This window comes from Crocuta crocuta, unplaced genomic scaffold, assembly GCF_008692635.1.
Source record: "Crocuta crocuta isolate KB4526 unplaced genomic scaffold, BGI_CrCroc_1.0 scaffold204, whole genome shotgun sequence".
Classification (NCBI taxonomy): domain Eukaryota; kingdom Metazoa; phylum Chordata; class Mammalia; order Carnivora; family Hyaenidae; genus Crocuta; species Crocuta crocuta.
In genome coordinates, this window is record NW_027529603.1 from 1,718,319 (window position 1) to 1,733,263 (window position 14,945).

A 14,945-nucleotide genomic window follows, 5' to 3' on the forward strand; every position below is an offset into this window, starting at 1 on the left:
GGCTGCTAAGTGGGGTGTGAAATACAATTTCCATGCATGCTGGCGGCTGCTCATTAAACACTTCCCTTTGCAGCTCCCTAGCGCCTCTTACAGCCTGGCCTTTGACACCCTCTGTCCCCTCCCCTCTTTAAAGAGACTACCTTTACACAGAAGGGGAATTGGTCTCAGCCTAAGGGGCAGCTCTGACTTATACCTCAGAGGCTCTGTGGTGTTCAAGGCCCCCCAGTGGAAAAAAGAGCCAGCTGACAAGACAGGCCCAGGCAGGACTGGGCCCGCCCTCCTGTAGCTCTGATCAGCCAGGCCTGAGGGTTGGCTGGGGACAGGCGGTCCCCTCTCCCCTAAACCACACCCCTCAACAGCCATGGTGACAGCTGTGGTCACAGGAAGCTGCGCTGGGTTCTATCCTCCCTCACTGGGCCTCCTCTTGTGACAGGGGGAAGGGACAGGGTCCCAGCATGGGAGGTCTGGAGAGAGCTGGAGAATGGAAAGCTCTGGGCACCCAGCCCCACCCCAGCTCTCTGGGACATGGCTTGGCCAGGCCTCCACATCTGGCAACAGAAACTTGAGCCTCAAGCGTGTCATCTTCATAAGACAACGGCTCTGTCTCCAAAACACTTCCCCATATGTTTTCTTCCAGCCCTGAGAAGATGGGTGGGGCACGGTTATTAACCCCGAGTTGCAGATGAAGAAATGCAGCTCAAATCTGAGATTTGGGAGCAAGATTCTGGGAGCAGGAGCTAGTGGTGAAGTGAAGGTGGGAACAGAGGGGAGACCACCTAGATAGAGAAAAGCCAACCTGGAAGCCTGGGAGCAAGGGAGGGGGCCTTCTCCTCCCCATCCCCCAAGCAAACAGGAAAAACTCTCCTGTGGAAGACTGGCTCCCTCATTCTTAGGACGAGGGTCATAATGAGGATATTCGCTAACATTTATTGAACATTTAATAGTTGCAATGTTCTCACGTCGGGGCCTCAAGTTCATTGTTTCATTTAGTCCTTACAACAAACCTGTACTACTATGGTTCCTGTTTTATAAACGAGGAAACTGGTTGACGGACCCTGTCCTTTCCAGGCCCTGTCTACATAAGGAGGTTGAGCCCAAAACACCACCTTCCCCTACAACTGGGTGGAACCTAACCCAGGGAGGAACTGGGCACCTCCACCACCAAGCCAGGGGATTAGGGCAGTGCCCTTAGTGGCAGTGTTATCCCAGGATGGTCAGGGAGAGAGGGACTAGAGAGACAGAGATGGGTGGAAGGAGGGAGGGGAAGAGGGCAAACTGTAGGACTCTGGAAAATTGGCTCCCAGAACTTGCTTCTAAACCTGACATGGATTCCTGAGGGAGCCCTGCTCAGCTCCCAGACCTAGCTCGACACCGTACCAGTGTCCCACAGCTCACGGTTTGGGATGTTTCAGGTCAAGTGGCAGAAGGATGACATGGACAACAACCTTAACTTCTTCTCTGTGTCATCTGACGGCAGGATTGTGTCTTGGACGCTCTTGAAGGTGCCTGTTTCCCAGAAAGGGTCACATGGGGTGGAGATGGGGCTTGGGGGGAGCTGAATGGCAAAGTCGGCCCTCAACCCTGCTGATGCGGCCCCACCCATGTACTCTCCCCCATCCCTTGTGACTGCAGAGCGAGCTGGTTCACACAGATGTCATCAAACTGAAGGTGGAAGGCAGCACCACAGATGGTCTCGATGGGTTGCAGCTACACACAGTGGGTAGGAACCCCAGCCCGCTCATATTCAGGCCCAGCCACCTCACTCAGGCCTCGTGAGGGTCAGAGACGGTGGCCCTCCCCCATACCAAGCATTCCCTCCTCCACTTGTGCTGAATGGAAGCCTGGCCCTGTCCTCCCAGTGCTAGGCTGTTTTGTAGACCCTCTCTGTTTGTGCAGGTCCCATCCCAGTTTGCAGACCCTGTTCCTGTTTATGCAGATCAGGTGCTGTTATGCAGATCCAGTCCTGTTTATGCAGATCAGGCCCCTGTTTACCCAGATCCTGTCCCTGTTTACTCAATTCCTACCCTGTTTATGCAGAGTATATCCCTGTTTGCATAGACCATGTCCCTGTTTGCAGACCCTGTCCCTGTTTACCCTGACCCTGACCCTGTTTAAATCAATTCCTTCCTTGTTTACCCAGGCCCCATTCCTGTCTGCAGAAGCCCTGGCCGTTTGCAGTCCCAACTGCCTGGGACAAGCAGCAGGCCAGACAGCAGCCTTCTGTTTGCCTGCCTAGCCCCAGCCCCTGCAAAAGCCCACAAGAGCCAGGGCTCTGGCTGTCACAGGGGCCTGCTGGGTAAAGGAGGTGCTGGGCCTCCCGCCCAGAACTGGGCTAACATTGCTCTACCTTTTCTCCCAAGGCTGTGGCACTGCCTTTGACTTCCACAAAGAGATCGATTATATGTTCCTAGTGGGCACAGAGGAGGGGAAAATCTACAAGGTGAGGCAGCACTGACCTGAGAACCATGGGAGTTTATCCTTCTCAACAGACCCAATTCTGATAGAGTCTCTTGGGAGAAGAGAATGGATTTCTTGACTTGTTTGCGTGGCAGAAAGAGGGGATGACTGTAGGAAAGGGAATGCAAATCTAGAGGATGACTTTAGCCCAGTCTGGAACATTTCCCTCTGGGCCCTCCCTCCCTTCTTAGGAGTAGAGGAAGTAGAAGTAGGAGTGGGTGTTGAGGGGAGTTGGGACATCCTGAGAAGACTTCCCGGAGGAGATGTGAACTTCAGCTGAGCTTTGAAAGCCAGGTAACAAGAAAATTGATCTCTGAATCTTGGGTGTGTCCCAGCCAGCAGGATGGAACTGCATGGCCAGTTTCTGCAAGGTCTCAGTGTTAGTAGGTGAACATCCATCTGAACCTCCATCCATCCAGAAATAGCTCTGCTGCAAGCTTTTCTTAGGCTCAAAGACTCAGAATGTTAATTACAGGCAGCCTCCCGGGAGCCCCTAAGGCCCAGCAGGAGCTGGTCTGAATGCAAAAGAGGTCCCCACCCCCCTCTACACCCCTCCCTAAGGCAGTGTGGGAGGGGCAGATGGGAAGAGACCAGTCAGTCACAGTGTCTCCGGGAGGGGGAGAGGGAAGGGCATGCTGGTCTGGGCAAGAAACCCAATGGGAAATCATGAGTTGGGACTTGCCTCTGGCTCTGCACCTGCTCTCACCTGGGCAAGGTGGAATGGTTATCACTACTGCAAGGATTCTATCTATGGGCTGTGAGTGGACTCAGACCTTGGCCTAGACAAAGGCTAGGCCACACCTCACCCAGAGCCCCCAGACCTGCTCAGCCTTTGCTCGGGGGGGAGAGAAGGCCTTTTCTACTTGGTCTGGAATCCTTTGGGCAGGCTACAGCACTGTCTCTCACCCTCCAGGAAAACTCCTTACCCACCCATCCCCCAGCCCATTAAGCCCCTCCTTTCTCTCTAGTTGTGTTGAGGGCAGAGAGAAGAGCAGCCAGCAGCTTGGTCCCAGCTCAGCAGTGACAATAATGTGGGGACAGAAGAGGAGTCTTAGGTTCTGACTCTCCAGGGCACCAAGGGAAGTGTGGTGGCTGCTGACCTCTCTGTCATTCCTGACCCCCCACCACCCTTACCCTTGCCCCAGTGCTCTAAGTCCTACTCCAGCAAATTCCTTGACACCTATGATGCCCACAACATGGCAGTGGATGCTGTGTCCTGGAACCCATACCACACCAAGGTCTTCATGTCCTGCAGCTCCGACTGGACAGTGAAGATCTGGGACCACACCATCAAGTGAGACACATGCCCTCCCTTAGGCCCCACCGTGGGCCGGGGCCTGTGGGGCTCTAGCACTGTGAGCCCTCTGTATGGTGAACTTTCTACCCCTCCACCACTGCAGGACCCCGATGTTCATCTATGATCTAAATTCAGCTGTGGGCGATGTGGCCTGGGCACCATACTCTTCTACTGTGTTTGCGGCCGTCACCACCAATGGGAAGGTGAGTGGCCCCTGCCGACCCTCTACTAGAGATAGGACGAAGTATCTTAGGGGCTCCCCCCTAGAGTGCCACGCAGCGCCCAGCTCAGGTAGGGGAAGGTGGGACATAGGATTCTGTATTCTTCTAGGGCCCTATCAAGAAAAAGAATCATTCACCCCATGAGGCCTCGAGGAGAATATGGTGCTGTTCATCTTAAAGGAAAGAACACTCTGGGGTATAAGATGCCATGAGGAACAGTTATCTCGTCAGAGGGCCCTAGGGAAGGAGCTACAGGATGGCAGGGACAACCTTGATGTAAGGAACACTTACGGGCCAGAGTTTATCTGTGATTGAAATAATGTCTAAAAGGTAGCAAGTTCTCCATCCCTGGGACTGTGCAAGCTAAGTCCGAGAAGGGGAGATGAGAGGAGCTGTGTAACACTGAGAATTGATAAAAGCTCAGAAACAAACTTTTTTTTTTTTTTGAGGAAATTCTTGGATACAAATCCATTTTTCCTTATGGACTTTGATATAAACGCAAAGGCAACTACTCAAGGAAAGACTGTAGTTTAAGGCATCACCCTAAAGTCAGTCACTGATTTGCTGAACAGAATTTTACTAAGGGCCCAGCACCAGACAATTCAGATCCCTGTAGTTCTAAGAGCTCACATTCTTGTGAAGGGACAGAGACAAAAAGCAACAGCAACAAAATTAGTGTTAAGTGCTAGGCAGAGTTTGAAAGAGGAATATGTGTGTACACAATGTTCATAGCAGTATTCATATTAGCCAAAGAGTGGGACAACCCAAATGTCCATCAACTGATGAATGGATAAACAAAATACGGTATATCAAAAGGATTACTATTCAGCAATAACAAGCAATGAAGTGTTGGGTACTACATGCTACAACATGGATGAACTTGAAAACATGTTTAGTGTAAGAAGTCAGTCACAAAAGGCCACACATTTGTAGGATTCCATTTACATATGTCTAGAATAGGCAAAGCTATAGAGCCAGAGAGTAGATTTGTGGTTGCCTAGGGCTGGGGATGTGGGAGAAAATGGGAAGTGACTGCTAATGGTACAAGAGTTCTTTTGGGGTGATGAAAATGTTCTAAAATTGGTTGTGGTGACAGTTCCATAACTGTGAATATACTAAAAACCAAGTATACTTGAAGTGGGTAAATGTTTTTATATGTGAATTATATCTCAGTAAAGTTATTATATTTTTTAAAAGAGAGAGAAAAGGGGCACCTGGGTGGCTCAGTCAGTTAAGCACCCAACTCTTGGTTTTGGATCAGGTCATGGTTTCACGGTTCATGAGTTCAAGCCCCCCATCAGACTCCGTACTGATAGTGCAGAGCTTGCTTGGCATTTTCTCTCTCTCCCCCTCTCAAAATAAATAAACTTAATAAAAGTAAAAGTCACTACTTGAAGAAAATTTTAAAAAGAGAGAGAGAAAGGGAGTGATATAAAAGAAAAGGACCGTGTGGTCTCTTAGAGTGGTCAAGGAAGCTTCTTCAAGAGGTAACATTCAAGCTGAGAGCTGAATGACAAGAGCCAGCCCTGGGTGAAGACAGAGAGAAGTATTCCAGACAGAGAGAATAGCTAGTGCAAATGCCCTGAGGTGAGAATGAGCTTGAAGGTGTTTAAGGGACAAGCAGGCAATGCAGCTGGGTCTAGGAAGCAAAGGGAAGAGAGCAGGAAGTGAGAGTGGAGAGTGGAGAATCTGGAGTCAGCAATTTGGATTGTATGTATACTGTCAAGGGAAACTATTGGATGATTTTAGATTTTTTTAAAGGTTAAGTCTAGAGGCTGCTTGGAGCATGGATTGTAGAGGGTCAAGAGTGGAAGCAGAGAGACCCATTAGGAAACTGCCACAGTTGTCCAGGCAAGAGTTACTAATGGTTTGGATTTAGCGAATGGTAAAAATAAGATCAAACGTTTGTTGAGCATTTATATGACAAGTGTGGTCTGAGCACCTTGCATATATTAACTGATAAAAACCCTGGGTCTGCCACTTACCAGGAAGTTAGCCTTAAGGGCCTCTATCTCCTCATTTGTAAAACAGAACCTACCCTATAGAGTGGCTTGTGAGGATTATTAGGTGATACAACTATGTATATGCTTGCCCAAAGTCTGGTACATAGTAAGTGTTCAACAAATGGTAGCTGCTATTATTGTTAATTCGGCATAGACTTAAATTTTCTTCTAAGCTTTTTATTCTCACTCCCTCAACCAAGGAAAAACATAATCAGAGACACAAATCCCCTCTCCACTGTCTCCATCTCCAGTGTGCTAGACTTCTGTTGTGTTTCCCCAGAAAACCCACGCGCTAGTTCTTCTGAAGTGGGGGTCCCATTATCTGCCTCTCCACAGACTCATGTGTTTGACTTGTCCATCAACAAGTATGAGGCCATCTGCAACCAACCCGTGGTGGCCAAAAAGAAGAACAAGATCACCCACGTGCAGTTCAATCCCATCCACCCTATCATCATTGTGGGTGATGACCGTGGGCATGTCACTTGCCTCAAGCTCTCACCCAACTTGCGCAAGATGCCAAAGGTACAGGCTTGGGTAGTATGGGCTACTGTAAGAAATAAAGTTACCAAGATGGTGGGGATTGGGGAAAAAAGGGGAGGAGCCAGAGGGTGATCCCAGGCTTGGAAAACCCAGGGTAAGGGTGGTGTCATTGCCCAAATAAGGAGCACAAGAGAAGTAGGTTTGTGGAAAGATAATGAGATTAGTTTTGAAATGCTGAATCTGAGTTACCTGTGGGGCTCCCACGAAGAGACATCCAGTAGGTAAGTGACTGTAGGGGTTCAAAGCCTGGGGAAGCACGTGGATATCATCAGCTTCTTTGGTGTAGACCAGGTTATCCATGCAGGGGGTTTGAGGCTTAGTCACTTAGTCATTGGCTGGGCTTAAAGGGCCTCAGCTCCAGTGGTCCCTGAGCTGGGAGCTGCGGGTCCACACAGGGAAAAAGGTAAAAAGGAAAAGAGGGTAACTAGGTCAGCAGCTAGGCAGTCCTCCTTTTGAGCTCTGGTTCCTTTCTGGGATCTGTACTGATCTGGAGACAGTGCCCAGAGCCCAGAGGCCCTGAAAACAGGCCATGAAGCCCAGAGCCAAGACTTCAAAGTCTAGATCTCAGAGTCCTGACTGAGACAAGAATCCAGGCCTTAGAATCCAGAGCCCAGTACTGCCCATTTGGGTGCTAAGAGAGGATATGGAATTTGTTTTCTGCCAGGTTCTAGGCCAGGATGAGAGCTGGGCCAGGGCTGGGCCAGGGCTGGGCCAAGTTGCCTTGATGACTACACCTCTTGGTTGCAATATGAGGCATTTATTTACAGTTTGAGGCAAGGGCAGGGACCTCTTTCAACTACTGATACCTGCCTCCCTGTACCCTTACCAAGGCAGGGGCCACCGCAACGTACCTCTGGTACCTGCCTGGTCTATTCCCCACCATGACCGGGAGGCAAGGGCTAGGAGTTTGGCCGGGCCTGTAATTGTAGCCAGCTGGGGGAGGGGGTGGACTTGGCTATAAATACTCAGAAGGCTGCTAAGCGCCTGCAGCTGTGGCCTGGAGGCTGTGGTGGGCTGGGGGTGGGGTGGGATGNCCCAGCTAGTTGGCCTCAAGGAGGGAAGGAATAGATAAAATCTTCTCTTGACAGACAAGGGTACAACCATCACACCCTGAGGGTGGTAGATCTGGAGGTGGGGAGGGCTGCCCTGCCCACTCTGACCCAGGGAGGCAAGGATCTCCCACAGTCCCAACTCCTCTCAGAGCAAGGGTCAGTCATAGCTAAGGGAGCTGGGCTCTCTATCTCCAGGGACCTATAACTCTGAAGACCTGAGGAAATAGATATCAGGGGATCAGAGGATCTGAGCAGGTGACATCGCTGGGGGCTAGTACTTCAGTGGATTGGAGGTTCCTGTGAAACTGTCATCTGATTCTATCAGTAGTCAAATGATTTGTGCAAAAGGAAGTCTTCTGGGCATCCCTACCACCCCTGCCCCCACCCGCCCTTCTTCAGGCTGTAGTCCCTGCGCTTCTCAGGAGGGGTTGGCTACAGAGGCCCAACTTCCTGACCTGGGAAGCTTCCCATAATTGGTGTCAGAGCACAACTTGTCAGAGAGATGATCTTTCCCTAACTAACTACCGTATAGATGGGAAACAAGCCCAGAAAGGCAGGGGACTTGCCCAAAGTTATATGGGGGATTAATGACAAAGCTGAAACTAAAAGCCAGGTCCCAAAATTCCCAGGGGGATGGGGTGAAGCCAAGAAGAGAACACTAACTTGATTTGGGAGACAGAGTAGTTAGAGAAAAAGACATCTTTGTCCTCTGCCCAGAGAGCGTAGAGGTGAGCTGGGCAGTGACAAAGGCACTGGGCCACAAGGGGTGAGGGAGACAGATTTCAGAGCAAGTGCTGCAACAGTCACACCAGGAAGAAATCTAAGCTCTGCATTGTGTCAGTGGCCGGGCTGGGGCCAGGAAGGGGTTCGCTGGCCATGCACTCTCTCCCCTCCTCACAGCCCAGACCAAACCCAGGCTGGGCCTTCAACAGGCAAGGCTGGAGCAGGTGCCAGTGAGCAGGTGGCACAGGTGGCTGAGAAGGCAGGGGAGAGGGGCTCAGGAACAGAGGGAAGGCAGGAAATGGCAGCTGCCCCAGCCTAGCCCGTATCCCGCTGCCTGGACAGAAGGGAGGATGGGACTAGTGCTGGTCTGCCATGGAGCTCTTGGGGCCTGTGAGTGAGTGACACATACCCCCGTGTCCCAATTCTCTTTTTCTCAGGGCATTAGAATGCCCTATAGACTGGGGTGAGGGGCCATAACTTTAGGATCTGCTCTTCTGAGGGATAGTCCCAGCTAAGGACACCTGGAATCACATGTGATATCTCATTTGCCCTCTGGGCTCTGACAACCTCCTCCACCCTGGGTATGTCTGATACAGAAGACCTGGCCCCGAATGTCACCCCACTCCAAACCTGACCTGAAAGTTTTGGTACTAGATGAGGGCAGCTGTGGCTTTGTCCACACCTCTCCCTCCACAAACACACATCTCTTAGTTCCTTGTTAGGACTCAGCCAGGGACACTCCTGTGAAAGGGTGGTCCCAACAGTCAGAGGCCTCACGTCTCCCCAGAGCTACAGCTCTCCCTAGCCTCACAGTTCCTATGAGGGTCAGTGGGTAAAAACCTTCTGCCATTCCTCCCAGCATTAAGACCCTTTGTTGATCTCAGATTGAGAGCCACACCTAGATTCTCAAGGGCCCTGGGTGGGCCCATGTCTCCTAACCTGAGTTGGGGAAGGACCCTGTGGGGGTGGGGAGAGGCAGGGATCCAGAATCTAACTGGGTGGGAGAGAGGTGGGACAAAGCTGGGGCAGGCTGGGCAGAGGAGGCAGAGCGGGGACCCAGAGAAAGGTGGCCCACCCCTCACCATTCTTCCCCAACATGTACTTCCCCCTTCCCCAGGAAAAGAAGGGGCAGGAGGTACAGAAGGGTCCGGCTGTGGAGATCGCGAAATTGGATAAACTGCTGAACCTGGTGAGGGAAGTGAAAACAAAGACCTGATGGCCTGGTCTCAGTCCCTGTCCCATTTCTTGAACCCAGTACTTGTAACCCCTAACCCTAGTACCTAAGCCCAGCCTTAGCACCCAGTATGTGACCCCGCCCCTGATCAGGTCCCAGCATCTACCCTTAGCACTCTGCTTCAGCCCTGGTCCCAGCACCTCACCCCAGGACTCGGTCCTCAACCATTATCCCATCCTACTCTACACAAATAAACCTGTGTCTGGAAGCTCACCCCCACACCTTTAATTTTGCTATCACAGAGTCCCCAGGAAGAGGAGGAAATCTCAGGGTAGAGCCACAGTTCCATTTATTATCCAGCAAACAGTGGGAGGACCCAAGGAGGGGCCCAGCCTGGACACCCTCCCATTATTGCCATGGATTCCAGTTTGCTTCCCCAAACTCAAGGGCCTGGAGGTGACTGGCCTAGGGAGAGATGGACCCAGCCCCTGGCCCTCGGTACGGAGCAGACTCAAGACGGCCCTGGCCCTAGCACCGACTCATGAACCCCCACCCCGGGCCTGTCTACCTAGGGCCAGCAGAGCCCCTCTTGGAGCCAGGCTGGCTAGACTCTGGGCTGCTAGGTCCAGCTCCAGACAGGCTAGACTCTGGGTTCTGGACCCCAGGCTGGCTAGACCCTGGGATCCTGATTCCAGGCTCTGGGTGGGGTAGACTTAGGTCCCAGACTCCAGGCTAGGTGAGGGACCTTCAGGGCTGCAGCAGATAGCTGCCTTCATGGCTGGGCTTCTGGGGAGGGGGTGCCTTCTCAGGACAGGGGCCAGGGCTGGAGTTGGGACTGGATTCGGAGAGGGAGTCGATGTCCGCAGAGCGGGAATGGCAGGCCCAGCAGAGAATGACCCAGAGCAGCAGCAGCAAGAAGCCTACAAGGCCGTTGCAGACGATGGCAATGAGGGCCCCCTGGGAGATGGCTGCCCCCATGACGGGCAGCACCCTCAGACCAGCACAGACCACGGGGCTGGCTCGATGGCAAGGCCCATGCCGAGGCAGGAATCCGGTACAGCTGGCCTTCCAAAGAGGCTGTCCTGTCCTCACACTCAATGATTCCTGGGCAATGGAGATGTCCACCTGCAGTCTTGAGCCTGTGGCAGGTACACAGCAGAGGAAAGGGTGGTGAGGAAGGGATAAGGTGAGGCCTAGAAGGGGAGGGATAAAAAAGAGAATCCTTTCCCACATCTCTGGCTTTCCTGGCAGAGGACTTTGGGTCCTGGCAGGCTCAAATAACCCACAGAGCCAACGCGCCCATCTTAGGGCTTGGCTCTGGGCACCTGGATGGGAGTGTAGCCACAGTGGGGAAGCTAGAGTAGACAGCCTATATCTCATTCTCCTTAGAACCAGTAGGCATGGCCTGGCCCTGCCCACCAAGCTTCCAGCCCTCAAAAGTGCTGTGAGAATGGATGAGATGAGGAAGCCCAAGGCCTTGGAAGATGGGGATTGTGACCAGTGTTGGTGTGGCCTGGGCGCCTCCCCCTTCTCAGGACTCCCGCCAGCCACCCCAGGAGACCTCCAGAGGTGCCAGCTCAGACAGAGGGAACTTTGTGGAGGCCCTGGCAAGCATGTGTGGGTCTGTGTATCCAAGGCTGTATACTGGGGTGTGCCTGTCTGTGGGACTGTCTCTCCGGGTCAGTTGTGTGTGTCTGTGTATCTGGCTCTTAATCTGTCTTTAGGTTCCTTTGCCTAGATGTGTGCCTCTGCCTCTGTATACCCATCTCTGTGTTTATGCATCTGTCTATGTGACTCTTTTTATTTGTTTCTGCTGTCCCCATCTCAGTGTCTCCCAGTCTATCTCTGTGTATCTCTGTGTGTATGGGTCTTGTGTCTCTCGGTCTTTCTTGCAGGCTGTGTATCGCTCTGTCCCCGAGGACGTGTCTCTCTCCCCTTCTCCGTGGGGTCTGTCTCTGTAGTTCTGGGAGTCTCGTGTGTCTCTTTGTGTCTATCTCTTTTTCCCCCCGGCTATGCCGCTATGTCTCCATGTGGGTCTAGGTCTCTTTATCTCTGTCTCTGGTTCTCGACCCCCGTGCCCGTGGGGGGAGGGCCCCCCTTACCTGAGTTGAGCCCGGTGCGCGCCCGCGGGAGGGTCCGGGGCAGCGGGATGCTGGGCGCANTGATCTCTCCGGGAGAAGGGGGCGGGGACGGAGCCCACCTACTTTTGGGGATTTTTTGCACCTTCACCTCCTGGAAGAGCTGTGCATCCAACATCTGAGAAAGGCCTCTGTACCCTCATATGTGAGGAGACTGCCCCTCCGTTTCTGCCTCTGCCGCGGTCATCTGGAGGAAGGCCTTGGGTCCCCACATCTGGGAGGAGACTGAACCTCCTCATCTGGGAACCCCCCCTGGACTTCTGCACATCCACTCCCACTGGGGGTGGACCCTGCATCCCTACTTTAAAGGGTTTGTAGGCGGCTTTACATTCCCTGGCCCCAGGAGATGTGAGCAGCTCTGCCAACACAAGTTCTTTGGACGTATTTATTGAGTTCCTACCCAGTATTGGTCAGGGGGTTCGTGCTTTCCTGCGCTGTGGGGGAGCCTAGGACAGAGAGGAATGGGGTGCTCTGAGAGATCGCTCATCCATGGCTGGAACAGGACCAGGCATGATTCTCCATCCTAGAAGCTCCTGACTCTCTCCATCCTAGAGTCTCTCCTAAGAGGAAGATCAGCTTGGGCAGGAGCTGTCAGGTAGGCCTTCCTACCCACCTCATATACCAGTGATTTCTAAGTGTTCTGAACTGTACCCTTTTTTAATCCTACTCTAAACATATTCTCCATGGATGAGCACAACCCTAAAACTATACCATAAAGACTCTCAGTGCTCCCAAATCCAGCATTAATTTATCTCTGGAATTCTAGACATAGATCCAGGTGCCTTCCAGAATGAGGGTGGTGTTGATTCCTGGTTCTGCCACTTAACTAACTTTGTGACCTGGAGCAAGTTACTTAACTTCTTTTTGCCTCAGCTTCTTCATCTGTAAAGTTGTTTTAGTAACAGCTACCTCTCAGGGTTGCCATTCACCAATTCATTTATACTGGACCAACTACATCTCAGCAAATGCCAAATGACACAACCCCAAGGACCATATAGCTAAGAGGCCCCTTTCCTCAATGCCATGAAATTCATCTGAGATCCAGATAAATCCAAATGCTATCTTGAAAACCAGAAAGGAAAGGGTAAGGTAATCTGAAGGGCTGGGTCATCTAAACCTACTGAATTACTTAGAGATTGTCTAAAATAAATTTTTAGACCCTACTGACTTTACCAGAATGGATTTAGTTCCCCTGCTCCTGTTACCCAACAGAGTGGGGGCATTGTGAGCAAGATCACTTAGTTCTAGGAAACAGAAGAGACTTATATTGTTGCATATCTGAGTGTAATATGAGTGAATTTGTGACACAGCTACAGGAGTTTGGATTTTATCCTGAAAACAGTGGGGAGCCATTGAAAAATTATGAGCAGAGGAGTAAATGTGATCATATTAGTAAATGTGATCAGAAATTAGAGGGATGATTTGGGTTGCTGGGTGGAAGGAGAGACTGAAGGCATTTGAGAGTGAAGGCAAAGAGTAATGACAAAGGACTGAAATGATGTAGGGGAAGAAGACTGGAGAGAAAAAGAGAACACTGAGGTATTTGGGAATTACAACTGGCTAGACTTAGAGACTTAGACCTATAGTACATGAGGAGTAATAGGGAGAATAAAGTCTGGGAAAACTCCCAGGTTGGTGACTAGGGATACTGTGATGCCATATACTGAGATCAAAAACACAAGAGAAAGGGTGATTTTCAGCAAGGGCTGGGGTGGGGGTGGGTGAGGTGGAAGATGATGAATTGTTTTAGATATGCTAGATTTGAGGTACCAGTTGGACACCTAAGTTGAGATGTCCCATAGACTGTTATGTAAGCAGGTCTGAGGTTCATGCTCAATAAATTTGTGAATTTACAGAAAATGAGTAGTAGTCAAATCAGAAAAGTAGATGAGCTCACAAAAGAATAAGCTTGGATTTTTAAAAAAAATATTTATAATCAGGTACTGAAACCTAAAGACAGGAATGCCTCAGGAACAACTGGAACTAAAAGACACAGCCATTAGGTTCTCTCTCCATCTCTCATCTCTGTTACTTTCTGCCAGTCTCTTTCCTCTGCCCTTCCCTGCCCTTATCATCCCTAACTCCAGACTGGCTTTCAATGCTTTTCTGGTCCACATGGTGAAAAGCATCACTTCAGACAGCCCCAAAGCTTAAAAATCTTATTGTCTAGGCATCCAACAAGACACTGGCTTCTTTTTCTTGGTTGTAGGTTGCAAATTTCTCAGGAAGTACTCTGATTGGCTCAGCTTAGTTAGATCCTGGACCAATCAGTTGTGGTCAGGAGACGGATGAGGCTCAAATTGCCTAACATGGCCTTGGGGGACAAGGGGGTGGTCCTAGGAGAAGAGAGAATGAAGAACAGCAGGTATTCACTCTAGTCCACCCCATGTTTGCCCAACAGGTACACATTGTTGGCCTATATATATGATTCCAAAAATGTCCCCACCTACATATTCCAGCTATTCCATTACAAATATGCCAATAAATTCACCTCCTCTCTAGTGTAGGGCAGATCAACAACACGTCCAGCTACTGCTGCTTCTGGGGTTATATCATAGGACCACTGTTCTTCATACATAGGTTCTCTGGGTTTCTATAAGGTGTGAGTATGGCTTCTAATAATCTCATTACCTTTGTTTGAACTGTCTTGGAACTCCTTTAAACCACTACCCCCCCTCAAAAAAACAACCCCAAATTCCTGATATCTAAAGATGGAAGAAATAAGAATAAAATAGAGTAAAAGGAAAGCACTGTAAGTGCGGCTCAGTCAGTTAAGTGTCTGACTTTTGATCACAGCTCAGGTCATGATCTCCCAGTTGGGAAATCTCTCCCTCTCTCTTTGCGCCCCCCCCCCCACCAAAATAAATAAATAAATATTAGGAGGGAAGGAAGGAGGGAAGGAAGGAAGGAAGGAAGGAAAAGGAAAAGGAAGAGGAAGGAGAAAGGGTATCATTTATGTTATTTGGCCATGAATGACAATGAAAATTGTGAGGTAGGAAATCTCATGGCATCTGTTTGTTGACTCATTTCTTTAGCTACAGTTTCTCAGTCAGCCAATCTGGCTGCCCCAGGTTTTGCCCACAAGTACGTGATCCCTTATCCAGTGTTCTGAGAGCATAATTGTGGAGGATTTCTCTGTAGGGCACTGTACTGATTAGTATTACACTTTCTGGGGGTGTTTTAGGGATTATCCTGGGATTGAGCAATCACAGACCTCTGCAATTATGAGGATTGGGTGTGGTTTTATTTTCCTCCCAGATGATACAATTCTTTTAAAATCATCATCAGCTGTCAGTTTCATCTGGGGGAGAATTCCTTTTGCTAATAGCTTATTCATCCC

General features: G+C 50.5%; 2 protein-coding genes across 2 annotated transcripts in view; one reads left to right on the forward strand and one right to left on the reverse strand.

Moving 5' to 3' along the window:
* The window catches only part of DNAI1 (dynein axonemal intermediate chain 1), a 59,878-nt gene extending 50,138 nt beyond the window's left edge, over positions 1–9,740 (forward strand). The window contains exons 14-20 of the mRNA XM_077761834.1: positions 1,413–1,502; positions 1,633–1,720; positions 2,361–2,440; positions 3,603–3,751; positions 3,858–3,957; positions 6,315–6,500; positions 9,411–9,740. Coding sequence (XP_077617960.1) covers positions 1,413–1,502; positions 1,633–1,720; positions 2,361–2,440; positions 3,603–3,751; positions 3,858–3,957; positions 6,315–6,500; positions 9,411–9,509 — 792 coding nt within the window. The 3' untranslated portion in view covers positions 9,510–9,740. The remainder of the gene's footprint in view (positions 1–1,412; positions 1,503–1,632; positions 1,721–2,360; positions 2,441–3,602; positions 3,752–3,857; positions 3,958–6,314; positions 6,501–9,410) is intronic.
* A 59-nt stretch (positions 9,741–9,799) lies between these two features.
* ENHO (energy homeostasis associated) lies at positions 9,800–11,621 on the reverse strand. The gene is made up of 2 exons (XM_077761835.1): positions 11,570–11,621; positions 9,800–10,606 (listed from the first exon to the last, which is right to left on the reverse strand). Exon 2 carries the CDS (start codon positions 10,443–10,445, stop codon positions 10,215–10,217), a length of 231 nt encoding a protein of 76 aa, XP_077617961.1. The 5' UTR covers positions 10,446–10,606; positions 11,570–11,621; the 3' UTR covers positions 9,800–10,214.
* Positions 11,622–14,945: the final 3,324 nt, after the last annotated feature.

Bases quoted from the DNA above. Each gene is read 5' to 3' on its own strand.
- ENHO (XM_077761835.1), bottom strand. From the start codon at position 10,445: ATGGGGGCAGCCATCTCCCAGGGGGCCCTCATTGCCATCGTCTGCAAC.